General features: G+C 35.9%; 1 protein-coding gene across 5 annotated transcripts in view; it reads right to left on the bottom strand.

Annotated features, from left to right (window-relative positions):
• Positions 1-1,405: 1,405 nt before the first annotated feature.
• Positions 1,406-25,625, bottom strand: part of LOC129245405 (chloride channel protein 2) — a 142,273-nt gene continuing 118,053 nt past the window's right edge. For 2 of the 5 annotated variants that reach the window (XM_054883556.1, XM_054883537.1), the window contains exons 9-14: positions 25,332-25,566; positions 24,603-25,255; positions 24,031-24,466; positions 7,869-7,904; positions 7,401-7,634; positions 1,406-3,935 (exon numbers count right to left, since the gene is read on the bottom strand). In XM_054883556.1, the coding sequence (XP_054739531.1) occupies positions 3,591-3,935; positions 7,401-7,634; positions 7,869-7,904; positions 24,031-24,466; positions 24,603-25,255; positions 25,332-25,566 (1,939 nt within the window). In that variant the 3' untranslated portion in view covers positions 1,406-3,590. Of the gene's footprint in view, positions 3,936-7,400; positions 7,635-7,868; positions 7,905-14,925; positions 15,133-17,289; positions 17,350-17,414; positions 17,460-23,726; positions 23,769-24,030; positions 24,467-24,602; positions 25,256-25,331; positions 25,567-25,625 lie in introns of all 5 variants that reach the window. The other 3 variants (XM_054883566.1, XM_054883547.1, XM_054883575.1) reach the window with 2 other exon arrangements.

Genomic DNA, 25,625 nt, shown 5'->3' with positions numbered 1-25,625 from the left:
CATTTGGATTTCAGTTACATTTATATATACATACATACAAATAGAGGTATGCAAAATCACTATATGCTGCTTATTTTAATATTACATGTATATACATATATTAGGGGTAATAACTTATCAAAATATGGTATCTTTTTTAATTAATTAGTAGTCTGGTGAAAAATAATTTCCTTGCTTGAGATTTTATGTCTATTAATAATTTACAAATTTCAACGTTCAGATAATATATATATATATAATTGGCGCGTACATCCTTTTTGGGTGTTTGGCCGAGCTCCTCCTCCTATTTGTGGTGTGCGCCTTGATGTTGTTCCACAAATGGAGGGACCTACAGTTTCAAGCCGACTCCGGACGGCAGATATTTTTGTGAGGAGCTTTTTCAATGCAGAAATACACTCGGAGGTTTGCCATTGCCTGCCGAGGAGCGACCGCTATTAGTTTCCTCAATTTTTGTGTTTCACCGAGATTCGAACCTACGTGCGCTCTGTGAATTCCGAATGGTAGTTACGCACCAACCCATTCGGCTACGGCAGCCGCAACGTTCAGATAAACAGTTATAAATAAGTAAACAATAAAATTATTTAAAAATGAAATTCCGCTAAACAGGGTAAAAAGTTCTTTTATTATCCTTTGAAGGGGCAAGTTTTTCTTCTAACACATTTTACACTAATACATTTGTCAAAATAACCTATTTTCGCTTCTTTTTGGTACTGGCCCAATAAAGGGGCAGTTGCTTAGATAAAATGGGAATATATCACACTAATTTTTTTATGTCTTTCAAATTCGTTAATTTATTATTTTAAAAATGTTCGAAGAGAAAATCTGCAAATTTTTCGTCAAGAAATCCGGGAATTTTTAAAACAAATAAAGTAAATGTGGAAGCGTTTAATTTGAGTGCAAGAACAAGGTTGAGTTCATATACCATTAAAGTACCATTGAATTTATATGCCAGAAAAATAAACTGCTGATTTTTTCCAAAGTGTGGTTTCAAATAAATAGTCGCTTTGCTACTGCCAATGTCCATAATGTCGGGCTTCAGAAATATTCTAAGATATTGCAGAGTAGATGAGAAAAAAGGCCATTTTATCAGTGATAAAGAGTACTAATCTGTGCTTAATAGGCATTTTCTTAATGCCCGCTTAGTACATATCTGCCAAATAACTTCAAATAAAGTTTATTGGAAGATGGGCTATCGATTATCTTGTAATCAAAACAAAAACTCACAACAGTCAATGGAATAAATTAATTGACTGGAGTCATCTTATGAATATTATTTAAAATAATGGAACGATTGGAGCGTCTTTTGTCATACAAACTATCAGGTAGGTAAACTATACGTCAGGCTTAATACAATATTCATCAGATATTAAAAAAAACGGCCCCCAGTAAATCTCTTTTTCTAATTCAGAAGCGGATATTATCTTGCTACTTGTAGTATAAGTAAATATTTCGATTATATAAATGGTAATTAAGCTTGCAAACTCAAGCGTGAGAAGTTTGATGGTAAATCTCAAGCTCATATTGGATTAGGAAATGTGTGAGTTATTTTAAACCTAACGATAAATTTTAAAGAAAACTCAATCTTGATACTAACGGAACTTCTAACGTAAAACAAAACAAAAAAATACCTAAATAATGTTCAGAAAAAATTTCAAATTTCTTGGGTATTTCATTACTCAGATGGTAAATGTATGTATGTATGTTATAAGGGTTGGCGCAAACTAGTCAGCTAAATTTCAAGGTGTAAAGATCGGCTTTGTTTATGATTTGCACATTTATATAATCTATTTTTTTATTAAGTTAAGAAATTTTCTGATTCTAATGTTACGACGTCTTATATTTCCATTTCTAAACCAAGCTAATTTCCCAAGAGGGAGATTACTTTTGCGGCTTCATGCAAGTCTTTTTTTGCCCACAAATATTTTTGTTTTTAAGTATAATATATTAAATGAACGAAGTAAAAAATATGTAGAAATAAAATCTCTATATATATTTTAATAGATTTAAGTTCAAATTTAATTTAAATAAATAATTTTATAGGTGTGCACCTAAGTTCCAGCTGTTTGTCAATAGATGCCGCCAGCAGTGTGTGCTAGTCGATTCTAACACAACCTAAACGTCATAAACCAAGCTTAGACATATGGTAAGCAAACTTCTTCGACACATTAGTGATTTTGTTTTGGTATCATATACTTTTGGTTTTGCGAATAATCGTCATTTGCGGGAAGTCTTGATTTTCCTCTCTCATTCGAAAAAACGTTTAAAAAAGTTTATGGAGATGCTGCTTTAAGTGAAGCAACGTGCCGAGATTGGTTCCGTCGCTTCAAAGACGGTGATTTTAGTATTGACGACCGTCCGCGTGAAGGAAGGCCAAAACCCTTCGAAGACGCTGAATTGGAGGCATTACTAAATGAGGATCCGTGTCAAACGCAAGCAGAGTTTGCTTTAGTAATAGGAGTTACCCGCCAATCCATTTCCAAGCAATTGCATGCTTTGGGAATGATTCAGAAACAGGGGACTTGGGTTCCTTATGAGTTAAAACCAAAGGATGTTGAACGTCGCTTTTCCGCCTGTGAACAACTGCTCCGGCGGCAAAAAATGAAGGGTTTTCTTCATCGCATCGTGACGGGTGATGAAAAATGAATTCATTACAGCAATCCAAAGAAAAGGAAGTCATGGGGACTATCCGGTCATGCCTCTATGCCGTCGGCTCGGCCGAATATTCACGCTACGAAGGTTATGCTATGTATTTGGTGGGACCAAGTAGGTATTATTTATTATGAACTGTTAAAACCAAGCGAAACTATCTCTGGGGATCGGTATTGACTTCTATTGATGCGATTGAGCCGAGCACGGCGCGAGAAGCGGCCGCAATATGCGGAGAGGCATGATTCTACAACATGACAACGCTCGGCCTCACGTTGCCAAACTCGTTAAAACCTACCTGGAAACACTGAAATGGGAAATCCTACCCCACCCGCCATATTCTCCAGATATTGCGCCGTCCGATTATCACATGTTCGGATCGATGGCACATGGTCTAGCTGACCAGCAGTTCCATTCATATGAAGATATCAAAAAATGGCTTGATCCATGGATAGCCTCAAAAGATGAACAGTTTTATCGCGATGGCATACGAGATCTACCAGAAAGATGGAAAAAAGTAGTAGCCAGCGATGGGTAATACTTTCAATGATTCACTTGTAATAAGTTTTCAAAATAAAGTTGTATTTTCACCAAAAAAAAAAAAAACAGCGAGAACTTAGTTGCGCGCCTAATTATTTTTATAACAAATTCGTAACACTGATAAGTGCCAAACCGAAGCTTACGGATTTATAATTTTTCTTTACGTACTATAAACTAATATAATACTACAACACGTCTTTCGAAAAAAATACTCTAATAACTTGTCATTATCTTCTAAACTTAAAAAATCATGCAGTTATTGAGTTTTTTGTTTGTTTGTAACATCCGATACAATTATTAGAGAATTACTAACTATCGAATTAAATACAATTTAGTTTAGTTTACCTCTTTTTTACAAATTCACTTTTATTACCTAATTTATTTGTATGCCTGGTATGTGTCTGCTATAGTTCATTTGATGTGTTATTTATAAGCATAGTAGTCTCCGTTGGAGTGTAGGTTTGTTGGTTGTGTTGTGGTTGTGGTTGTTGGTGCTCTTCACCACTACTATCACCCTTCATGTGCTCCATTTCAATGTCGGAGCAATTATCAGAATGTGACAGTGCCGAATCCATGGAGGTGACAGTCGTATTCACCTCTTTGTCACTGGTGGAATGCGGTGACCGCGGTAAGGGTGGTGTCAGCAGCGGCTTCTCAGCTGCCGACCGATGATCGGCTTCAACATCATCTTTTAACTGATTTTGAACTACGAAATTATTGCTATTGATATCTTCAATGGCTTTGCGCAGCTGAAAAGGCGAATCGAGTGATTAAATTATAAATTAGATATGTTATGTATCTATAGAAAGGATGATAGACTACAAGGTTTGGCCATCCAAAGCAAAATAGTGAAAGTAACTTTGGCCGTTACGTCATAAGGGATTTGACAGAGAGAGGCGAATGATTCTGTTTAATTTCTTATTATTATTATTTATTATTAGTATATACAATACTCTACATTCCACACATTCTATTAATTCTTTTACTTCTCACGAATACTACAAATTTATGTTCAAATGCTATATATTATATTTTGTGTCGTTTTTTGTTCACAATTGACAATTTCAGACCAATATAAAACATTGATTTTTGTGCTTTATTGCTTTGTGTATACCTAGTTCCAAAGCCGTCAATATTTCTTAACTCATATGTTTGTACTTCTCCTGCGTATTCAATCCTATCCGCTAAATACACTGGTGCATTTTTATTTTAAATTTTGTGAACTGAGTTTAGTTCAAATCTTTATATTATATTAAGCCACTTTTAAGTCTGTAACTTTAACTTAATTTCATTCAATATATGTCGCATGCCCTTATTCTGTAATTTTTGTAATGTTCCCATTTGTGTTTGGTTGCAGAACATATATGTATACATACCACATATGTATATGTTCCACCATAACAATATTCAAAGTTAGGTGTAATCATGAAATTTTCTGCTTTTATTGCTGTCATTGACAATGCTTAAGTTTCGAATGTGAATGCTTAATTTCAATTCTTTATCAATAATTACACCAAGATATTTGATTGTGTTAATTTTTGTTGTTGTTTCTTCCTTTCAATTAATTTAAGTTTGTTCATTTATAGCCATTTATTTATTTATTTACTTCAGTCTAAAAAAATCTTCTTACAGACTAATTCACTTAATTAAATATGGTAAACAGATCAAGCCTAAATTTTACAATATTATCATTACAGTTCATGATGTTACAATAATTGTTACACAATCGCGCAGATTGCATAAGAGGCTCATTAAATGCATAATTAGTGCTATTATTAGAAGTGTTGAATAAACGATTAATTCTTAGACTATAAAAATAAATATGGTTTTGACATTGGCTTAATAACTCCTCACCATCGATATTACCATTAATGATATTATAGACAAAGATTATTGAGAAGTATATTGGCCTATCATGTAATGACTGTAAGCCAAGTAATTTACGGCGACTTATATACGGAGCAGAATAATCTTGCCTGCCCATTTTAAACAACTCTATTTTTGTGAAAATCTTTTATACGTTTTCGATTTTCCTCGAATGAACCTCATAGTATGGGTTCCATATTAGTGAACAGTACTCAATACGAGATTGTACTAAGAGAGATTTCAACGTTTGAGGGTCTTTAAAATCAGTGGAATTTCTTTTGATGAAACCAACCATTGCAAATGCTTTGCAGATATCACATAATCAATATGTTTAGTGAATGAAAGTTTGGTATCAAAAATAATACCAAGATCTTTCATTTCCCACTTCCTACTTAGGATACAGTTATTTAATTTGTAAAATAAAACATTTATTCATATTCATAAATAAATGGTTTGATGAGCACGAATTTTGAAAGGCAACGAGTTTTGGCTATTTTTTAAGTTATGTACCTCTTGGAGGAGTTTTATATCGTCCGTTAAACAGTTTGCAAACTTGAAATGTTTAGGTAAGTCATTTACAAAAATAGTAAACACTAATGGCGCGCAATGAGTTCTTTGCGGTTTACCAGACCATGCATTGACTATGACTTAAGACACAATGCGTCCAATTTTCACGAATAGTCTTCTATATTTTACGAAACTGGCGAAGAACTTTAAGAGATTTCCTCCAATCCCATTGTGTTCCAACTTATAAAAATGTATTGAGTGGTCACCCTTGTCAAAGGCTTTCGAAAACTCTGTATAAATTACGTCTAATTGGGAACAGTTTTTAAACGCTCTTATGACTTGATTTGTAGCTAAAACAAAATAGGAGCAGGTAGACCTGCCGGGGGAAAATCCATGTTGGCAATGTGATATAACCTGATTTAGTTGATCGAATAACTTAGCAATAGTGCTTTGCTTGACAATAGGCCTATAGTTACAGACGTCATTCAGGTCACCTGATATATAGACTGGTTCAATCCAGCAAAGTCTCTATGAATCGATAAAAGTTCCACTGTTTAAACACATATTGAGTATCAATAAAAAGGTCGAGCTAGTAAATCGCCGCAAGTTTTAAAAAGATGTGGTGAGAAACCCTCACTATCTGACCTAGCGTTGGGCTTAAGTTTAGAAATCGCCAGAAGCACATAATCGTTACTAATCTCAAAGGAGCTGATAGTTTGCAAAGGTGAAGCTGGCAGGGTATGAAATAACGTAATGTTATATCTATCACACACTTTCTGAAAAAATTTAGCAAATAAGTCACATGTGCTTTGGGTATTATCAGAAACGTTTCCATCATATTCTAAACTGGCAGGAAAGCCCGTAGTTTTTCTTTTGGTTTTAATGTAATGCCTGAACCTCGATGGATTGGATTTTAGTCTCGTTTCAATAGAAATCATATATTGCGTGAATAAAAAATTGTAAAAGGAGTTGAACTCCCTCCCTCCTTCCTCAACTTATTTGAATTACTGGCTTTAGACTTTTTAAAAGCTTTGTTTTTTCTGCTTTTTAAGTTCACTAACCTAATTAGTATTAAACCATGGTGGTTTTTTGCCGCTTGCTAAGGAACAAATTTTGAAACAGCATTTGAAAGTTTTCAAGAGGGCTTTTGAGAGGATTGATAGAGATATTTTGTTAAAAAATGTCCAAATAAGGTATTCGAGACGTGGCTAGAATGGTTTAAGTCATACTTAGAAGATAGGTACCAAGGAACGAAAGTAAATGGCAAGATATTGGTAATGACAGTAATAATAATTCAAAATTTCATACATAATTCAATGGCCAGGTACTGTAATTAAACCACACTTTAAATATTGTTCCACAATCACATATTATATGTATTGTATGTATGTATATGTACTGCAACCAAACACAAATGGGAACATTACAAAAATTGCACAATAAGGGCATGCAACATATATTGAATGAAATTAAGTTAAATTTACAGACTTAATAGTGGCTTAATATAAAATAAAGATTTGAACTAAACTCAGTTCACAAAATTTAAAACGCAGGAGAAGTACAAAAATATGATTTAAGAAATATTGACGTCTTTGGAACTAGGTATACACAAAGCAATAAAGCACAAAAATCAATGTTTTACATTGGTCTGAAATTGTCAATTGTGAACAAAAAACGAGACAAAATATATAGCATTGGAACAAAAAATGTTTAATATTCATGAGAAATAAAAGAATTAATGGGATATTCCATACATTGTATAAAGAATTGTTAATACTAATAATAAATAAAATAATCATTGGGTTCTGTGACTATCGACATTAAATCGAGGTTCAACTTACCTCTTTGAGTCCCACAACACCCACAAGCCGTCCAATTTTCGTCACATAGGCATGATTTATGCCCACCATTGAGAAGAGTGAATGCACTTTGAGTATTGAAGTCCGCTCAACCAGTTGAAATGGGGATGGATCAATATTTACATTGGCCTGCTCTAAATCGATCGATTGGGACATTTCTTCCATTTCCCATTTCTTCTGATCTTCCGGTGACATATCGATCACGCGTTCACGCGGCTAAAGGAAATACGAAGTTGAATATGGGATAAGGAAATGTTTTCGTAAATTTTCGATTTCATACTATAACAAAAACCTTTAAAAAGTTGCAAAGGTATGGCGTAAGTATTTTGTCTTTTTATCGTTTCACTGCTTTTAACTAATTGTTCTTGTTTTTGTATTTATAGCTACTATTATACCATATATGTATATAGTATATTATTATATTTACATATACATGTACAGAACACCTACCAAAGTTACCGATTTCGTTTTTTTCATACTCATTGTCTGGTTTTATATACAAATGTTCATTTATATATTTACGTTGTTGTGAGTATACAATTATGGTAGGAGTGTAGGAAACGAAGGATGTGTGGCGTATAGAAAAGAAAGAAAAAGTACTTTAGTTATTCGTGTCCAGAAGTATGTATATCTACAAGAATACTCGTAAAACAAAGGTTTATAAATTATAAGTATTTAGTCCGAAGGATAAGATTTGAAGCATGAACGAAATTAGTAATGTCCAAGTGGAATAAGGAGTTGCAAAGTTTCAAATATTATTAAAAAAATAAATAAAACACAAAAAGCACACGTAATGAAACTTTTACAATTAGAAAATTACTAAAAAACACAATGCCATAAAATATAACAATTAACAATAACGCAAACCGACAAAGATAGCTCAAAAGAAAAAAAAAACAGGGAGAATAAAAAAGTAATAAAACTAATGCCAGAGTAATGTACTGTGATATTTTCGTTTACTCTTAAAATGATCTTAACCTCAATATATACAGAGTGTCCGGTGGCAGAATTAGAAATTAAAACCTAAATTAAAAAAGAAGTACTAATGATAAAAGTTTATTTGAATAAACGGCAAGAGCGGATTTTATTTTCAAAATGTTGGGATGTTGTTAACCTCGCGACCGATATTTTCTTTCATAGCTGAGATGGCCGCTGAGTTTGTTTTATGGACTTTACTTTTGAGGTACCCCCAGAGAAAAAGTCCATAGTGGTAAGATCGGACGACCTGGGTGGCGAGGATTTGTCACTGGAACGGCTTATCAGTTTGTTAGGGAAGAAATCACGTATTATTGTCATGGTACCTCTGGCCTTGTGCGGCGCAGCGACGTCTCGCTGAAACCATATGTATGTATAGAAGGAAATATGTTCTCTCATTAAATAAGAACAAGAAATATATAAATAAGAATATAAATATGGAAAATAGCCATTAAGCATGCGCCGATAGGAGAAGCCGTCCACAGAAATTGTTAACCCTTTTTAAATTATGAACCTCATTTTGCCACCAGATATACTACGAGTACACTTATATCGTTTAAGATTCCGACAAGCATAGATGGCGAGATGCCACGATGGAGAGAATAATGAGGTGGCGCCTATTGTGGTTCCGTTAATAGTCAAAAAACAAAAAGGTTATTACTGACTATTGACTTAGTGTTAATATAAACAATATATTAATATAATAACAAATAAAACGAAAATACAACTTGAAAAAAGAAAATTTATTTTTAGTTATTGTAAAATCTAACTACATATATAATATTCGAGATCTCATTAAATTCGTGCAGAGTCCGAGGAATAGGTGCATTGGACTCGTAATTTTTTTTGAATGTCTTCATATAAAAAAGCTAAGAGCTTTGCTAAGTTTTCACCTGAAAAAAAAATTAATGCGTTGCAAAAGAAACTCACCACCAATGTCCCCTTGAATCAAATTAAACACAAATGATAGAGATAGAATCGACTTTCTGCCCTTAAGCGACTTTGAACTAATTAATAACAATCGGGAACTATAAGATCTTAGAGCATATTTAAGAAACATTTGTTGTACACGTTGTGTTCTTTTGATAGTAAATTGGTGATAGGGTCTCCTAATAAATGAAAAATATTTTAGTTCTTTCTTCCTGACTATCCTCTTTCAATAAAAATGTTATGTTTCAATAATTCACTCAGTTCTATTTAGTTTTATCAGCAGCCAATGCTCAACTGCCTCTGAGAGGCTGACCAGTGTGGGACTGCTCTTCAACGAAGATGATCTCCTCGCTGACACTGAAGGTGGAGAGATCTCGGAGGAGGACGTTGATGGTGGTGAGTCATTACTTGACTTTATGTTGAAGAACAAAATTAGTCTTTGAATTTGTGCTCAGGCCGACTTTTGTTACAATGAGCAGAGAGGAAGTTTTGGATATCTCTTCTGACATACATATTTTCTAACCACGTTAAGAGATGGCGAGTTTTAAACGAAAATTCGTTCTCAGACCATCGGTATATTGAATTAAATTAGTAAGTTTAGAAATATACGAAAAAACGGCTGGGAAGTTTACAATTATAAATTAAGAGCTTTAATGTCAAAGATTAGCCTTAAAGGCCCCTCTATATGAGGGGAGCTGGATAAATTGGTTAATCAGGTAAGTAAATCAATCAATAGCTCCTTATCAGCTAATTGTCTAGTTGTTCGCCTCAGAGGAAAATTAAAACCACCTTGGTAGACCAAGCAACTAACCTCGCTGCGAGAATCTCATAGAACGTTATCTAACCTGGCCAAGGCCACGAGAGAGTGCGAGGACAGCTGGAACACGGCAAAGAAATATGTACATCGAGTACGTACTACGAAAAAAAAAATATTGACCTCGACACAGTGCAACAAAGCGAAGCCGCACATACAGAGATACAAGAAGACGAACCTATAGCATGAAGGCTGGCTACATATATGGTGGACCCAGACGTGGCTGAATAGAACTGGTCCTTTATGGAATATAGAAAGCAGTCCCGGGAAGTGTGCCTCCCCAGAAGAAGAGAAGGGATCGTTTTAGTGGCCACATCACACGACGCAGTTGACGACCGTTGTTGCATGTGCGAATTCATTTTGAACCCTACCTCACCCACCAAAAACAAAAAAAAAAATATCACCCGTATACACCTACATACAAACAGTATAAAACGCATAAATAAGAAAAAAATTAAAAATTGATATTTAAATGAAATTATTTGAAGATTGAAACACAAAAGTAATACAATAATAATAAAGTAATGAACACAAAAAAAAATTAAATAAACACATAAAATATTGTAATCAATTGAATTTATTAATAAAAAAAAAATAATTAAAACGCTGTTCATCTGGGATTGACAATACTGCCAAGTATTTTAACGAGTTCCTGGGCGCGCTTTCACACATAATGAAAAAATTTCGCTTCTTATTATCTATGCCAACAAAGACGATTGTATTTATTACATTCTGTCAAAAAATATCGGGAATCGCTCATTTAAAAAGCGCGCGTTACGCATATGTCTAAATTTTTTTTGCTGGAATGTTGGCACAACTGTCCTCTATAGTGTCGCTGAGTTTGAGCGTGATCTGTCAATTAGCTTGTTTTTGGTATTTAATTATATCAGTCAACCGCAGGTGTGCTCTGCGATTTTCACTATGGATAAAAATATCGAATAAAGAATTTGTCTTAAATTTTGTGTTTTGAGCAGGATTTCGTGTGCCGAATCGTTGAAAATGTTGCAGAAAGTCTATGGCGAATGTGCTTTATCAAAACCACGGGTCTACGAGTGGTATAAGGCTTTTGCAGAAGACCGGGAAGTCGTGGAAGATTTGCCACGATCTGGTCGCCCATCAACGTCTTCAACGAATAAAAACGTCGACAAAGTAAAGGAAATGCTTCTGGAAAACCATCATTTAAGGTTGAGGGAGGTAGCTCGTGGCCTTAGCATGTCTCACTAATCAATTCGCAACGTTTCACACCACTAATTGAACATGAGACGCCTGGATGCTCGGCTCGTTCCAAGAGAGTTGAATTTTTTTTTTAATTCATCGGAGGAAGGTGGCTAAAGACATGCTTGAGCAAGTGAATTCGGACCCAACGTTTATCCAGCGCATCATAACAGATGATGAGACGTGGTTATATGAGCATGCAAACCAGTCAACAGGCGGCTGAATTGCGCTATTCACATGAGCCGAAACCCAAAAAACCTCGTTTTCTTTGATTATCATGGAGTTGTGCACTCGGAATCTCGGAATTTGTTCCAAATGGTTCTACGATAAATAAAGAATATTATTTGGAAGTTATCCGACGTTTGAGAGAGAATGTGCATAGGAAACGACCCAATTTGTGGAAAGAAAACCTCGACAAATATCATCGAAAAACCACCGTATTCAAAGGATTTAGCCCTTGTGACTTTTTCCTTTTCCCAAAACTTAAATTGCCACTCCGCGGACGCCGCTTTGAGTCGATAGAGGCCATTAAGGAGAATTCGCTGACGGACCTGAAGAAGATCTCTTCAAACGTATTTAAAAGGTAGTTCGGTGACTAGACTAATCGTTGGTATATGTGTATTGCTTCGAATGGAGCCTCTTTTGAAGGCGACAAAATAAATTTTGATGATTAAACCATTAATTTGCGTTTTATTGAACAATTCCCGATAATTTTTTGACAGAATGTACATACCACATGAATTTCATTGATTGCAATTATTGTTATTATAAAATAAATACATTGGAATCCTCCGTGACACTTGTATTAATTTACAGAGTAAATCCTGTGTAACAGATATATACCTGAAACCAGATATATATGAAACCAGAATTCACGCATAAATTCCAGTATGCAATAGTATGCATAATTATGTACCTACGCATAAATTATGATATGCCATTTTAAAACATTATAGATTTTTTACAGCAAAGCTGATTATATTGAATTTTACGTCTTCCACAACGATGTTAGGTCATCATTTTTCAATCTTGCAATTGTTTTGAGCTTCTAAAATCTGATAGAACTAATAAGACAACGCTCCTAACAAAAATTAATCAAAGTGGTTCAAGTTTGATACCAGCATTCTTGCTGTTCTTGAAATTTGTTTGTAAATATGCTATTGCGTGCATTTATTAATAATAAATAAATAATTGGCGCGTACACTTCTGTTAGGTGTTTGGCCGAGCTCCTCCTCCTTATTTGTGGTGTGCGTCTTGATGTTGTTCCACAAATGGAGGGACCTACAGTTTCAAGCCGACTCCGAACGGCAGATATTTTTATGAGGAGCTTTTTCATAGCAGAAATACACTCGGAGGTTTGCCATTGCCTGCCGAGGGGCAACCGCTATTAGAAAAATGTTTCCTTAATTTTTGTGTTTCACCGAGATTCGAACCAACAACCTCTCTGTGAATTCCGAACGGTAATCACGCACCAACCCATTCGGCTACGGCGGCCGCCGTGCATTTATTACCCTAAGTAAGTTGCTACTGTGAGAATCAAGTAATGATATCACAGAAACCGATTCTGTGTGGACTATTTGTTGAACTTTACTTAACTATCGTCAATGCGAAGCTATTTGGTTATTTATTTGAGGCTATTTTTAATTTATACCTTAATTTTGTTATGGATATGTACGTTAGTTTCAAGAATCGAGTAGAAAAAGAATTTTCGAAAATCGTTTTCTGTTATATTTCTAATAATACGTTCACATATTCATTAATCACCTATAAATCCACCAAATTAATCTACCTGTTCACATATGGCAGATTACCTGCAAAATTGACTATCAGCTGTCAATACTGCTTTGAGAGGTCTTTCTTCATAGAAATTATTTTGGTGGAATATTTCGGTGTTTTTGGTTTCTTTAATTACATATTATTAACGATATGAAGAAAATACAAGGGGAAGGAATAAAATTATAGCAGCAATGCGCATGGGATATTCTATATTAAATTTTATAATAAGTAATAAGAGGACAAAATGTTTATGGACACACGATTTTTTCTGTAAAATGAATCCATAATCAATAATATTTAACAAACATTTTATTAGAATTACGCTTACAGATCTGTTTTCTTTGCCGGCATCCATTTCATTTAGTTTTTATTTTGATATTTCTCCTCACATTCGTAATAATAATTATCGATAACTCAGAAAACACAGGGTTGTATGTCGAAAAGTATCGTTATATCTAGGGTTATTTCTCAGATTTTGGGAGAGAACTTTTGTATGGGAAATCGCGCTTTTTAAATACGGATTACGGATTATCTACTTTTATGTTAACGTATTATAACAATTTAACTGGACTTTTGAGATTGGGTTTTTATAAAGGGTGATTTTTTAGCTATTAGCTCTATCAGCTGACGCACGTTTCGTGTTTTGTTTCACTGCCAAACATCTTCAGTTTAGTCTATAATTTAACCATGAATCGTCTTACAAACGAACAACGCTTGCAAATCATTGATTTTTATTATAAAAATGCGTGTTCTGTTAAGAAAGTTTATCGAGCGCTTCTTCCATTTTATGGTCAGTTTTATCGACCCACTGAAGCGGCTATTCGAGCTATTGTGATTAAATTTATAACCAAATTTACATTATTAGACATCAAACCACCAACAGGCTTACGTAGAGTGTGAACTGCAGAAAATACTGCAGCTGTATCGGCCAGTGTTAATGATGACCATCAATTATCGATTCGTCGCCGTTCGCAGCAATTGGACCTCTGTTACTCAACAATGAGTGAAATGATATGATGATTAAAGCATTTATTTGTGAGATACCGGCCGAAGCATTGGAAAGAGTATGCCAAAATTGGACTTAACGGATGGACCATTTGAAGAGCAGTCGCGGTCAACATTTGCATGAAATAATCTTCAAACATTAAATTATATGGACTGTACTATCGATTTAAATAAAAATTTCATGCATTTTTTTTTAATTTTACGTCTGTTTTTTTGAAAAACTTTCCTATAGCTCTTAAAAAATCACTCGGTATATTTGCAAGAAAAAAACTGTTGCTTTAACTTTGTGTATATCTTGAAATATAATATATAACTTCTTTTTATTGGTTAAGGGATTCTTCAATAATTAGAAAATTTTATTACCTACGTTTTTCCTTTAATTCAAAACCGTTATTTGTTTTATCTCGAAAACTACATAACAGTACCCATTTTACATAGGAATTTTATAATTGTGTTCTTGTAGCTTTTTAGCAGTAAACTAGTATTATCTAACATTGGTGATACTAGATGCATGCCAACTTGCTGTACCAAATGTGAAAAATGCCTAGTTCGGCCCAAAAAATGAAAATTATTCGGTGAAATGGGTAAATTGTGTATCTAGTAATAAGTAATAATAATAAAAACTACTATATCTACTACATGTATGTATAGTAGATACATGCATACAGCGTATACATTGATATAAATATGTAAAGCGAGTAGCACCAAGCAACTCTACAACTTAGCTTCTTAACTAGTAATTCAGGGCTGGATAAACATTGTTATACAATATGTTTTTTGTTTTGTTTTTACTTTTGATTCATCCGAATTCGTACTATCCGTGAAAGTATTCCATTTGATCGCACTTGCTTTGGTATTAGAACACTCTGTGGTCGAATGTGACTTTCGAAGTATTCCTTTTTTCGGTGGTGGTGGCAGAATGGTGTCATCCCATCTTGTGTTAGCTAATTTTGTTTTAACTTTGGCCTTGACTGGCGATGAACTTAAGCTTCGTGGGCGCTTATTCTTATTCAAGATTTTAAGGAAGGTTGTCATGAGTACAAATTTATTGTCAACGTAAACATATGTATGTATTTATTTTAGGAGCCTGGGGCCGAGAGGGTATACGATGGCTTTCGATTTTTCCATAACTTCAATGCTTGTTTAAACGATTTAACAAATTTTTGTATTACAATTTACTTTTGATTTCTATAGATTTTAAATTTTAAATTCAGAATTTTTTCCGGAAAAACTTATTAAAACATTAAATATTTAAGTATCATATGGCTAGCGGAGAATTTGACTTTTCAAATAATGCAATCTAAATTTCCTCTCTTATATATATGTACTATATATTATATATACATAATTAGGGCGTACACCCTTTTTGGGTGTTTGGCTGAGCTTCTCCTCCTATTTGTGATGTGCGTCTTGACAGTTTCAAGCCGACTCCAAACGGCAGATATTTTTTTATAAAGAGTTTTTTCATGGCAGAAATATACACAGCGGTTTGCCATTGCCTAAAGAAGGCGTCTGCTATTAGAAAACACCTTTTCTCTATTTTGGTCTTTCACCGAAATTCGAACCTACGTTCTTTAGCCGCTTTCCTTGATATTGAAGGGGCCTTTAACAATGTTGAAGGAGGGGGGGGGGGGGCGGGGGGGGCCAATTACTGCAGCACTCACTGATCTTGGGGTAGAACCGGGCTTGGTAGGCTTCATTGGCAAAATGCTAAATAGCAGAATCATTGAAGCGGAACTAGGTGAATCGGTGCTCAGGAGATTGGTAAGTAGAGGTACACCGCAAGGTGGAGTCCTCTCACCGTTTTTATGGAACGAAGTTGTAAATAAACTTCTGTTAATACTGGAATCGGTGGGCTGTAAGGTGATAGCTTACGCCGTTAATGTTGTTATTGCTGTCTCTGTCTCAGGTATGGTTCCTTCGGCAAAGTTTCTTATTTTGATCCCTAGAATATGATTTTCACAAAGCAATGGGCGATTTTTTTGCCTCCCCGCAAATCGACCCGGCCTAATGTATACTTTTGTCATACCGCTTTTTTATTTTATTATTTTATTAATTTTTTTTTTTGCTTTAAAGCAAGTAAAATAATTTAGTTTTTGTAAATTTATAAATAAATATGGATTCCAAAAAAACCACATTAACAGTTTTTTTCAATCGTTGCATAAATTCTGGGAAATAAGAAAATGTGCATCTAGGTATATGTAGACTTAAGGGGTTAGAAGTAGTCAGAGGAGAAAAATGAGGATTTTCAATCATTTCCGACTTGACTTTAGTAAAATTTCAAAAAAAAATTAATAACTGTAAAATTTATCGCTATTTGTGTAGAGCCCGTTTCTCCAAAAGTCCCTTGCCGTGATCATCACAAGTCCTTGGAGATTCATCTAAAATCAATCGGACAAGAGAAATTAGTTTTATTAATAGATAATCTTGTGCCTGGTCGAAGCCTTTTTTTCAAAATTAACAATATAGTGGCCTCAGGAAATATTTTTCAGATTCTCGAAAAAAACGAGAATTAATTGTTTAAAAAAAATTTAAATTTTTGAAAAAAAAAATCCTTCCATCAGGCACTAGTTTTTTATGTTTTTCAAAAGCAGTATAAATATTATTGAAATGTACCAAACGGTTTTTAAGATACAGTGATCACCAGTTCAAAAAACATAGTTTTGAGAAAAACGCATTTAAAGTTTTGCTACTGGTTCTCGAACGCTCCTTTTGTTAATTGTTGAATAACTCGAAAAGTATGTGTCGGATTCAGATCAAATTTTCACACAATATTTTAAGATATCATACTTTCAGAAATGGCAAAAAAAAATCCATTTTTTTCAAAATTCTGACTACCCCTAGCTCTTTCAGTCCTCCATTGTATTATATATAAGTATATTTTAATAGTATATATCAAAGCTATTTTGTATTTGGAGTTTGTTTTAAGGGAAAGGAGCAAAAGTAGCATCATATTAGCCATTCATGTATTTTGGTTTCTTAAAGAGCTAATTCGCTTTTTGCTTCTTTGCCAGCATATCTGCTAGCGGTAGTGAATACCCCTTTTTTAAACACATTCTTCTTCGACGATTTCATCATCTTACAACAAGTTTTAAGCACAAACACCTCTTCAGCCCCATTGCATCAATTCCTCATTTTTTTCCTTTTCGTACTTACTATATTATTAAGTGAGTTTTGTTTCTTTGATGGTCCTGGAGAATTTGGCGCAATTTGAGACTTTTTTAATACAAAAAAAAGCGTAAAATATCAGTTTAGTTATGTTGATTTTATATTATACTTACTAATCTATTGTTCTGTATGCTATCCGGTGAATTCGGAGGTGATGGCTTGTAAACAAAATATTTGCAAAGTTAAACAAATATATTCTACTCAAACTATAGCAAACAGAATTTCCAATTCTGACCTAAGTAGATTTCTATACTCTGGCAGTTTAAATAATATTCGTGATGGTTTATGGTTAGACATTTTCAAAATGTATCGCTTTTAGCATGAACTAAAGTGTATGAAAAAATGCGTGCTAAATATAGACAGCGTTATCACTGTTGTTGTTGTTGTAGCAGCATTACATTCCCCATACATATACGAAGAATGCTGCTAGAGTAATGCTGGAAACAGTCACCGACGTAAACGCAGTCCCCTGTCAGCTGTTACGATCAAACTAATGAGAACCCCATGTAAATGAAAAATTATTTATTATCGTAGTATCGTAGATTTTATCGCAGGATTTTTGAAAAAAGAACCGTCCAGCTGATTGCTCTCTCACCACACAGTGTTGCCAAGCAGTATATTTCGAAATTATTTACAAAATAAACTTCGAAAAATTTTAATTTTTGTTCAAATAACTTAAAAACAATGTTGAATACTGTTAATTATAGATAAATGAACTATTTGCATTTGTTGGTTTTTGGCTTTGGTCTATTAAACAATGAAAAATTTTAATTGATAACGCGGATGTGTAAAAAAGTGTGTAAGCAAAAATATTAATGGCAACATTGTGTAGATACAACCAAACACATATGCACACAAACCGATGTATTGTGTAAATATGTAACTAAAAGAAAGCAGTTGTTCTCTACGGGATGAGTTTTGCTCAATTGTGTGCTCTCTAGGGACTGCTGTAAGGGACTACGTAGTCGGTGACTGTTTCAAGCATTATGCTACGTACGTAGTCCCTTACCAATCACAAGAGTGATTGTCGAAAAACCAATGCACCCACAAAGAGTGACTGTTTGGTGTGGTTTATGGGCCGGCGGCATCATTGGGCCGTATTTTTTCCAAAATGAGGTCGGTCAGGCAGTTACTGTGAATAGTGTTCGCTATCGTGAGATGATAACGAACTTTTTAAGGCCCGAATTGGAAGATATGGATATGGACGATATGTGGTTTCAATAGGATGGTGCCACTTGTCACACAGATAACGAAACAATGGCTTTTTTGCGCGAAAAATTTGATGGCCGAATAATATCACGTCGCCGCGATGTCAATTGGCCGCCAAGATCATGTGATTTGACACCATTGGACTTCTTTATTTGTGGTTATTTGAAAGAAAAGGTGTACGTCGATAAGTCAGCAATAATTCAAGAGCTAAATGATGAGATAATTCGGCACATTAACGGCATAGAACCTCAATTATGCCTCAGCGACATCGAAAATTTGGACCATCGGATGGAGGTGTGCCGCCGAGGCTGTGGCGGCCATTTGACCGATATTTTGTTCCACACGTAATTGAGCCATACCAATATTAACAAAATAAAGCGAAATGCCAATAATATCCTAAAAAAATTGTATTTTATTCAAAATCAACACCGGCCCTTGAAACTTAACCACCCTTTAGAATGGAGATAGTGTTTTTTTTATGAAAATGTTATAATTTTGATTTAGTATGTCGAATCAATCATTAAATAATTGTAAAAAATCCGTCTATTCCAATAACTGCATAAAGTCCTTCCATTAGAATAGCTTCTTCTTATTAAGTTTGATGCAGTAATGAAGCAATAATTAAACTTTATGAGCGTATGAGCGTGTAAACGAAAAGTAAAGCAATAAAATGAATAATCAATAAAGCAAGTACTGTGAGAAATTTTATTTGGACAAAAAACAACAATTGGTGTCAGAAGTGTGATTGTTGAATAAAGTCCTATAGAACAGGATCGTGAGAATGGCAAAGGTAAATGAACTTAAGATTCAGCATCTTAAGACGGAATCGGAAGAGCGGGCTTAGTTTACTTCTGGAAACAAAGCAGAGTTGCAAGCACGAGCATTTGGCGCATTTGGCGTATGCAGATTTTGTGGAAAAGATGTAAATCAAACATTCAAAAGAGGTGTATGAGATCCAGACACGAAGCGGGTAGCAGTACTTAACACCGAATGGGACGTTTGCTTTGACAGTGTATTTTACACTGATTTTGGAAATAGCAGTTCTCTTGAGCAAGCCAATGCACAAAGTCCATCAGGTTGAAGTTGAAGAGCGTACCTCTCTGAGTATAAAGTGTTACAACTGCGGTAAGACTGGTCTATTGCACACAATTGCAGTATACCACGTAGCTAACCAAGGACGAATTGTCTTTCCACTGCGACGGACCACAACAGGAAAATGAAGAATTCAAGGAAGCAGAAAAAACCCCGACTTCAAACGGATTTGATTGCATGAAGTAAAAGGGCTAGAGAGGATGAAAGCTAAGAGATGGCTGGAGAAATACGGCTACATATTCGACGGTAATTGTGGAAAGTTTGGAAAAACTGCCATCGTAACACATCGAATAGACAGTGGAGATGCAATACCAATTCGTCAAGTCTCACGTCTACTTGCTCCAGGAAAGCACGAAGAAGCAAATCAGCTAAGACAAGATATGCAGCAAAGTGGAGTTATTGAGCCATCAATAAGCCCGTAAAGCTTACCGGTTGTGCTGTAATGAAAAAGAACAGCTACCCGTTACCATGAATATCCTTGTTTTCTGGATTTAAAACGTGGGTACTGGTGTGGAGAAATTGAGGATTGCGATTGCGAAAAGACAGGTTTCACCATAAGAGATGGATTGTGGCAGTTTTCTGTAATGCTTTTTGGATTATGCAACGCACCAGCAACCTTTGAACACCTGATGGAACATGTGCAAACGGGACTCCACTGGAAAACATGTTTGATTTATCTGGTTGACATTGCCTCCGTGGGACTACGATTGAAACCGAAGAAGTGCGCCTTGTTTAAAACAGAAGTCACATATCTGGGGCATAAAGTGACGGCCGAAGGCGTCAACACAGACGAAGAGAAAATAGAGGCAGTAAAAGATTGACCATGACGAAGAAGTGAGCTTGATATGCGAAGTTTCCTAGGATTGCGTATATATTACCGTCGTTTTGTTCCACGATTTCCAAATGTTGCCCGGAGACTTGACAATCTCACCAAGTGAAATTGCGCTTTTGTGTGACACAAAGAACAAAGGGAAGCGGTCCGCAGCTGAAAGAGCTTCTTTGTACTGCGCTTTTAAAAGCGTATCCAGTCGCAGGAGAAAAGTTCGTTCTGGATACAGACGCTAACACATATACTATAGACGGATACGAATTACTGCATGGCTAGACGAGAACTGTTCGCTGTAGTTGAGTGCTTAAAACATTTCCACAAATACCTGTATGGTCAATGATTTCAGTTAAGAACAGACCAAGCAACATTGAGATGGTTACTCCAGTGTTCAAGAATCCAGAAGGACAAATTTCACGGTGGTTTGAAAGGCTGCAAAATTATGATTTCGACATCGATAATCGAAAAGGGGAACAACACGGAAATGGAGAGAAGTTGTAGAAGATTACAGCAAAACCACTCGGATTCACCTTTTTTTCAAAGGAGGCTACGCAAATTAACAAAAATGTTGTTTTCACGGGGGGCCCAACGATTTTGATTTGAAATTGAAAAAAAGGAGAGATAATTAGTATTTATTATCAGCACTTTTATTTTTTAATAGACGTACGAGTATACAGTATATCTAAATGATTTATGTATATATGTACATGACGGTTTTTGCCTTAAGATAGATTCCTTTGACGGCTGAATACCGCCCTATAGCTTTCGCTTCTGATTTTCAAGTGTTGCTTATAATTACATTTGAAAGGAAAGTAATCTCGCCGATTAGCGTTTTAACAGCGACTGTTTTTAGCTGTTCAGCGGGGAAATGGATTAATGGCTTTAAAGTTGCAAGGACCAGAAAGGGTTGTCTAGCAAAACGTTTGCATCAACCGGAACGGTAAATGCTATTAACACTAGAGTGGCTCAGCATTCAAGGATTTTAGGGTGTGACCTAGAAACCATTTGAGGAAGTGGCCGTGGATATTGCGGTCTGTTTCCAACAAGTGGGTAGGTAGATAGGTAAAATGGCAAGAGTGCCACAGGCACACTTGAAGTAGCATTTACGTGCTGTTTTGATACCATAATGTGGGCGTGTGCAAAGAAAAATTTTTGGCAAGAGAAAACCTTCTACAGACATCCTGTGCTGTTCATGTAGTGGAGGAGAGAAAAGGGGTCTAGGCTAGATAATTTCTTCAAGTCATCCCCAAAGGGCACGCTAAGGAATCTCAAGCGCCCATCCGCCAGAGCCGGACATTTGCAGAGAAAGTGTTCAACAGTCTCTTTCTCTGTAGGATCCCCACAGCTTCTGCTATGGGTTGTGCGGAATTCCAAGTTTCTCCGCATGAGTACCGATCACCCAGTGACCATTAAACACCGCAATGGGTTTGGAAATTGAATGGCAAGGTATACCCATCACCTTACGCATTGGGGCCATAGTGTTGTCGAAATAGCACACGATGAGACAGACATCCATCTGTCTTGCGCTTTTTTTAAAAAGAAATTGTATAGTTTCCCTTTAACAACGGACAAAGCTACACCGATGTCTGAGAAGGGCCCAGCTGAAACCGTTTTTGTCGACCTCTTCCTGGCAAGCTCGTCGGCAACAAGTGACTCCGGCAAGCAATATGTATCAGTAAGGGGCTGAAAGTATACGCTCTACCAAAGCATGAGGTGAAAACCATTTCTGAGGTGCTTTTGCAGAACTGGGTGACTCGGAGAAAAGATAGTTGGAAAGTACCAACGAAATTAGGACAAACACATCGAAATTTTCCTGTTGGCCTATCGCTCAAGTGCCCACGAACCCACTGCCCAATCGCCTGCAAGGACTATCTTTAGAAGCGATTCAAGGCTTCCGGTTCTGGAAAGATCCATACGATGTGGTGTACCGTATAGAGCAAGGCAAAACTGGACAGCAGAAGTCAAAGTAGTTCACCCGGAAGGATTGACTCCATTTGAATCCCGCGATTTGTTGCGTAATCAGACTTAAGTGGAGGGCAGCGCAACAAAACGAGAAACTTCCCGAACCGGCTGGAAATAACACCAAGCGAAAGAGATACCAAAACAAAACATGAATTCGTAACAATATAACATATATGTATGTGGGAAATCCAAGGGAATGGTGAAGTTAAAAAATATAAATAATTAAGTAGCTTTCATAAAATGGCATAAAATTATTCCATGATTTACTTTGGCATTTTTCTCAATTTTTACTACCTTTTCAAAGAGGGGATAAACGTATGCCCTGTTTTCCTTTTCTAAAATTGCATCAATGGAATGGAATAATTAGCAACCGAAATCAGTTTTCAAACTTTATACAACCTTTTACTATTGAATCATGTGATATAGTATAGTAATAATTGTGCAGCCAGCTTAACTTTCTGTCGGAACGCACTTTTTGCACGTAAATGCCCTTCTATAAGTTTACAAATAATATTTGTCTGGCATATTTGTTTTAATTTAGGTTATTTTTATTCACATAGTTTTTAGCTTTTCGCAAAACCGAACGACAAATTTGAAAATTTAATTAAATATTTGTAATACATAAAACAAATCTGCCTAATGACAACGCTGGTTTTACTTAAAATACTTTTCGAAACAGTTTGCGTACTGCGTAACTTCATTCTGAACTTTTTTGAAGATAGGATTTGAAACGAATTGCTAAGTTTTTTCATTTCAGCATTTTATCTTGGTTTCAAATCGAAATTACCCATATTAATATTAACAGGTGTTTTCAAAAGAATGGCACTCTGTCATAAAAACGACATAATGAAAACCCGGCTTAAAATATGTCGCGCTGTAGATGTGGTTAATAAGTTTAGAATACTCTCTTATACCATCTCTGCAATTCACATTCTTAAATTTTCAAGACTTTCAAATTGGGATAAGCAACATGAACGCATGCGAAGATTTTAAAGAATTGAGTTCCATTGACCCATACGCTATAGTTTTGGAGAACGAAATATGAGCTTCGTTGATTGCTCGAAAGGATGGGAACACTGTTTGGGTTAAAGTTTCCTAAAGCATTTGCACTATTATCTCTATATTACGACACTGTGTCAAATGCTTATTATCTCCTACGACTAGCATGCTTCTAAAATTCTAAAGAGACTTATTACTATCCGATTTGAGTAATACTAATATTGTACTATTATTTGAAAATAAAAACCGCGATTTTGTTTTTGTGGTAGAAATTGAGATTTAGATCGGAAATAACTGCTTTACATGATTAGTAGCGATTAACGAAGCTCCATTTTACCTTACAATCTGGGTCCGTGGACTTCGCAGTATTTTGTGCTTGCTTGTGGAGAAGAAATAAACCCAAGCAAATTAGTAAATGCCCATAATTGGCACCAAAGCAATTAAAAAATGAAATTTCACGTTATACAAAACACAGAAGGAATAGAATGTCAAAACTTAACAACAACAATAACATGATACAAAAAAACGCAAATTAAGTACAGAGCATTAAAAACAGAAAGACATTCCATACTGATGGCGCAATTGGTGAGCACAAATAAATATTAGCACAAATAAAGAAAAATAATCTTAATCTGCATTACCAATTGAACCTTCTTCGAGATGCTAGGCACACGTTGTACATGTGACATCTCATTGGCGCTCACAGCCGGCGATATGCTGCTAGCATCTGGATCCGGGTGGACATCTTGTAGTGTATTTGATTTACGAAAAATCGCCTCGAAGGCAGAACGAATTCGATGTTCTGTGCCCGTTATGGTGGTGTATGGAGTAATGTTAGGGCTATGCGGCGAGGTCGGCCCGAATGTTTTTAGATTAAATGAATTTGTCTTTTTCAAAATGGATTTGCGTGGTGCTAAATTGTTGTTCAGGGATTCTTGGCGTTGTTTGGCCGGTAACATTTCATCGTTCGCAATTTGCCGTAGACTCAGTATATCAGGAGCGGGAAGAACTTCGAAACGCGATGGTCGACGCATTTTTAACTCGGCTTCTTGTTTCTTCTTTTCTTCTTCGCGCGCACTAGAGATTAGGGGACAAAACAATAGGGATAAAAAAGTATTGCTTTCAGTATATTTGTATCTAATAAATACTAAGTCTATGCTTTCACCGCCCTCACACACTACCAGACTATTGTGCACTACTCGAATTTACCTACCGTTCTTCTGCCTCTTTTTGCCATTTTTGTGCCACCTCCATACGCTTCTCACGTCCGATATGCTTTTCAATCATTTTGATCAATTCGTAACGTTGTACGGAGCCGAGCAGTATCATATTCTCGTGACTATCGACCAGCGGTAGAGATCGAAGCGTTTTATTCGTCTTCAGCACCTCCTTGAGTTTTTGATACGAAATGCCATGCCAGATGTATTTCACATCTCTTACCATAAAATCCTCAACATAGATGCTGTACATCGCTGAACTGGATGGCAGCAAGTCGGGCAGATACGGCAGTTTCTTTATCAATATAATACTGTCGTACATGGATGGTTGAAGAAGGGCTGCAATGGCGTTCGCTATTAACACTGCGATCATCACCGGTACAACGTGCGTTATCTGGCCGGTCATCTCGAAGATGATTACCGCTACTGAAACGGTATGCGTCACGGCGCCGGAAAATGCCGCAGCACCAACAACTGCGTAACCGCCGGGTATGATGGGTGATAGGCGACCGCCGTAGCGCACGCCGTTCGGAAACCACAAATGCATACTCTCACCAATGAGTCGACCCAAGCTAGCGCCGATTTTGAAGACGGGTATGAATATACCCGATGGCACTGGTATGGTAGAGGCAACGATAGAGATGAAGAACTACATATAAATATATAAGAAGGTACAGACACTTGTTTAAGAGTTTGTTAAATGCTTGCCCATTCGAACCACTTACCGTGAACACAATGTAAATAGAGAGATTGATGAAAATGTTAGTGTAACTAGTGACCCAATGCGTAACAATGGCCGCCTGTTCTACGGTGAGATCGTCGCGTGACCATGTGAAATTACTAAACAACTGCGTGACTTGTTCGTGTGTGCTTAATTCACCAGCGATAAACTGACCGGTACCCAGTGGAAATGAGAGTGTAGACACAAGCAGCGCCAGAAAGCCCGGATATAGAAATCGACTATAAAGTGTAATAAGATGGGGGAGGTGTAGTAAAACAATATATGTACATACCTACTG

The sequence above is a fragment of the Anastrepha obliqua genome, chromosome 1 (assembly GCF_027943255.1).
Source record: "Anastrepha obliqua isolate idAnaObli1 chromosome 1, idAnaObli1_1.0, whole genome shotgun sequence".
NCBI lineage: Eukaryota > Metazoa > Arthropoda > Insecta > Diptera > Tephritidae > Anastrepha > Anastrepha obliqua.
This window is presented reverse-complemented; position numbering and strand designations above follow the sequence as displayed.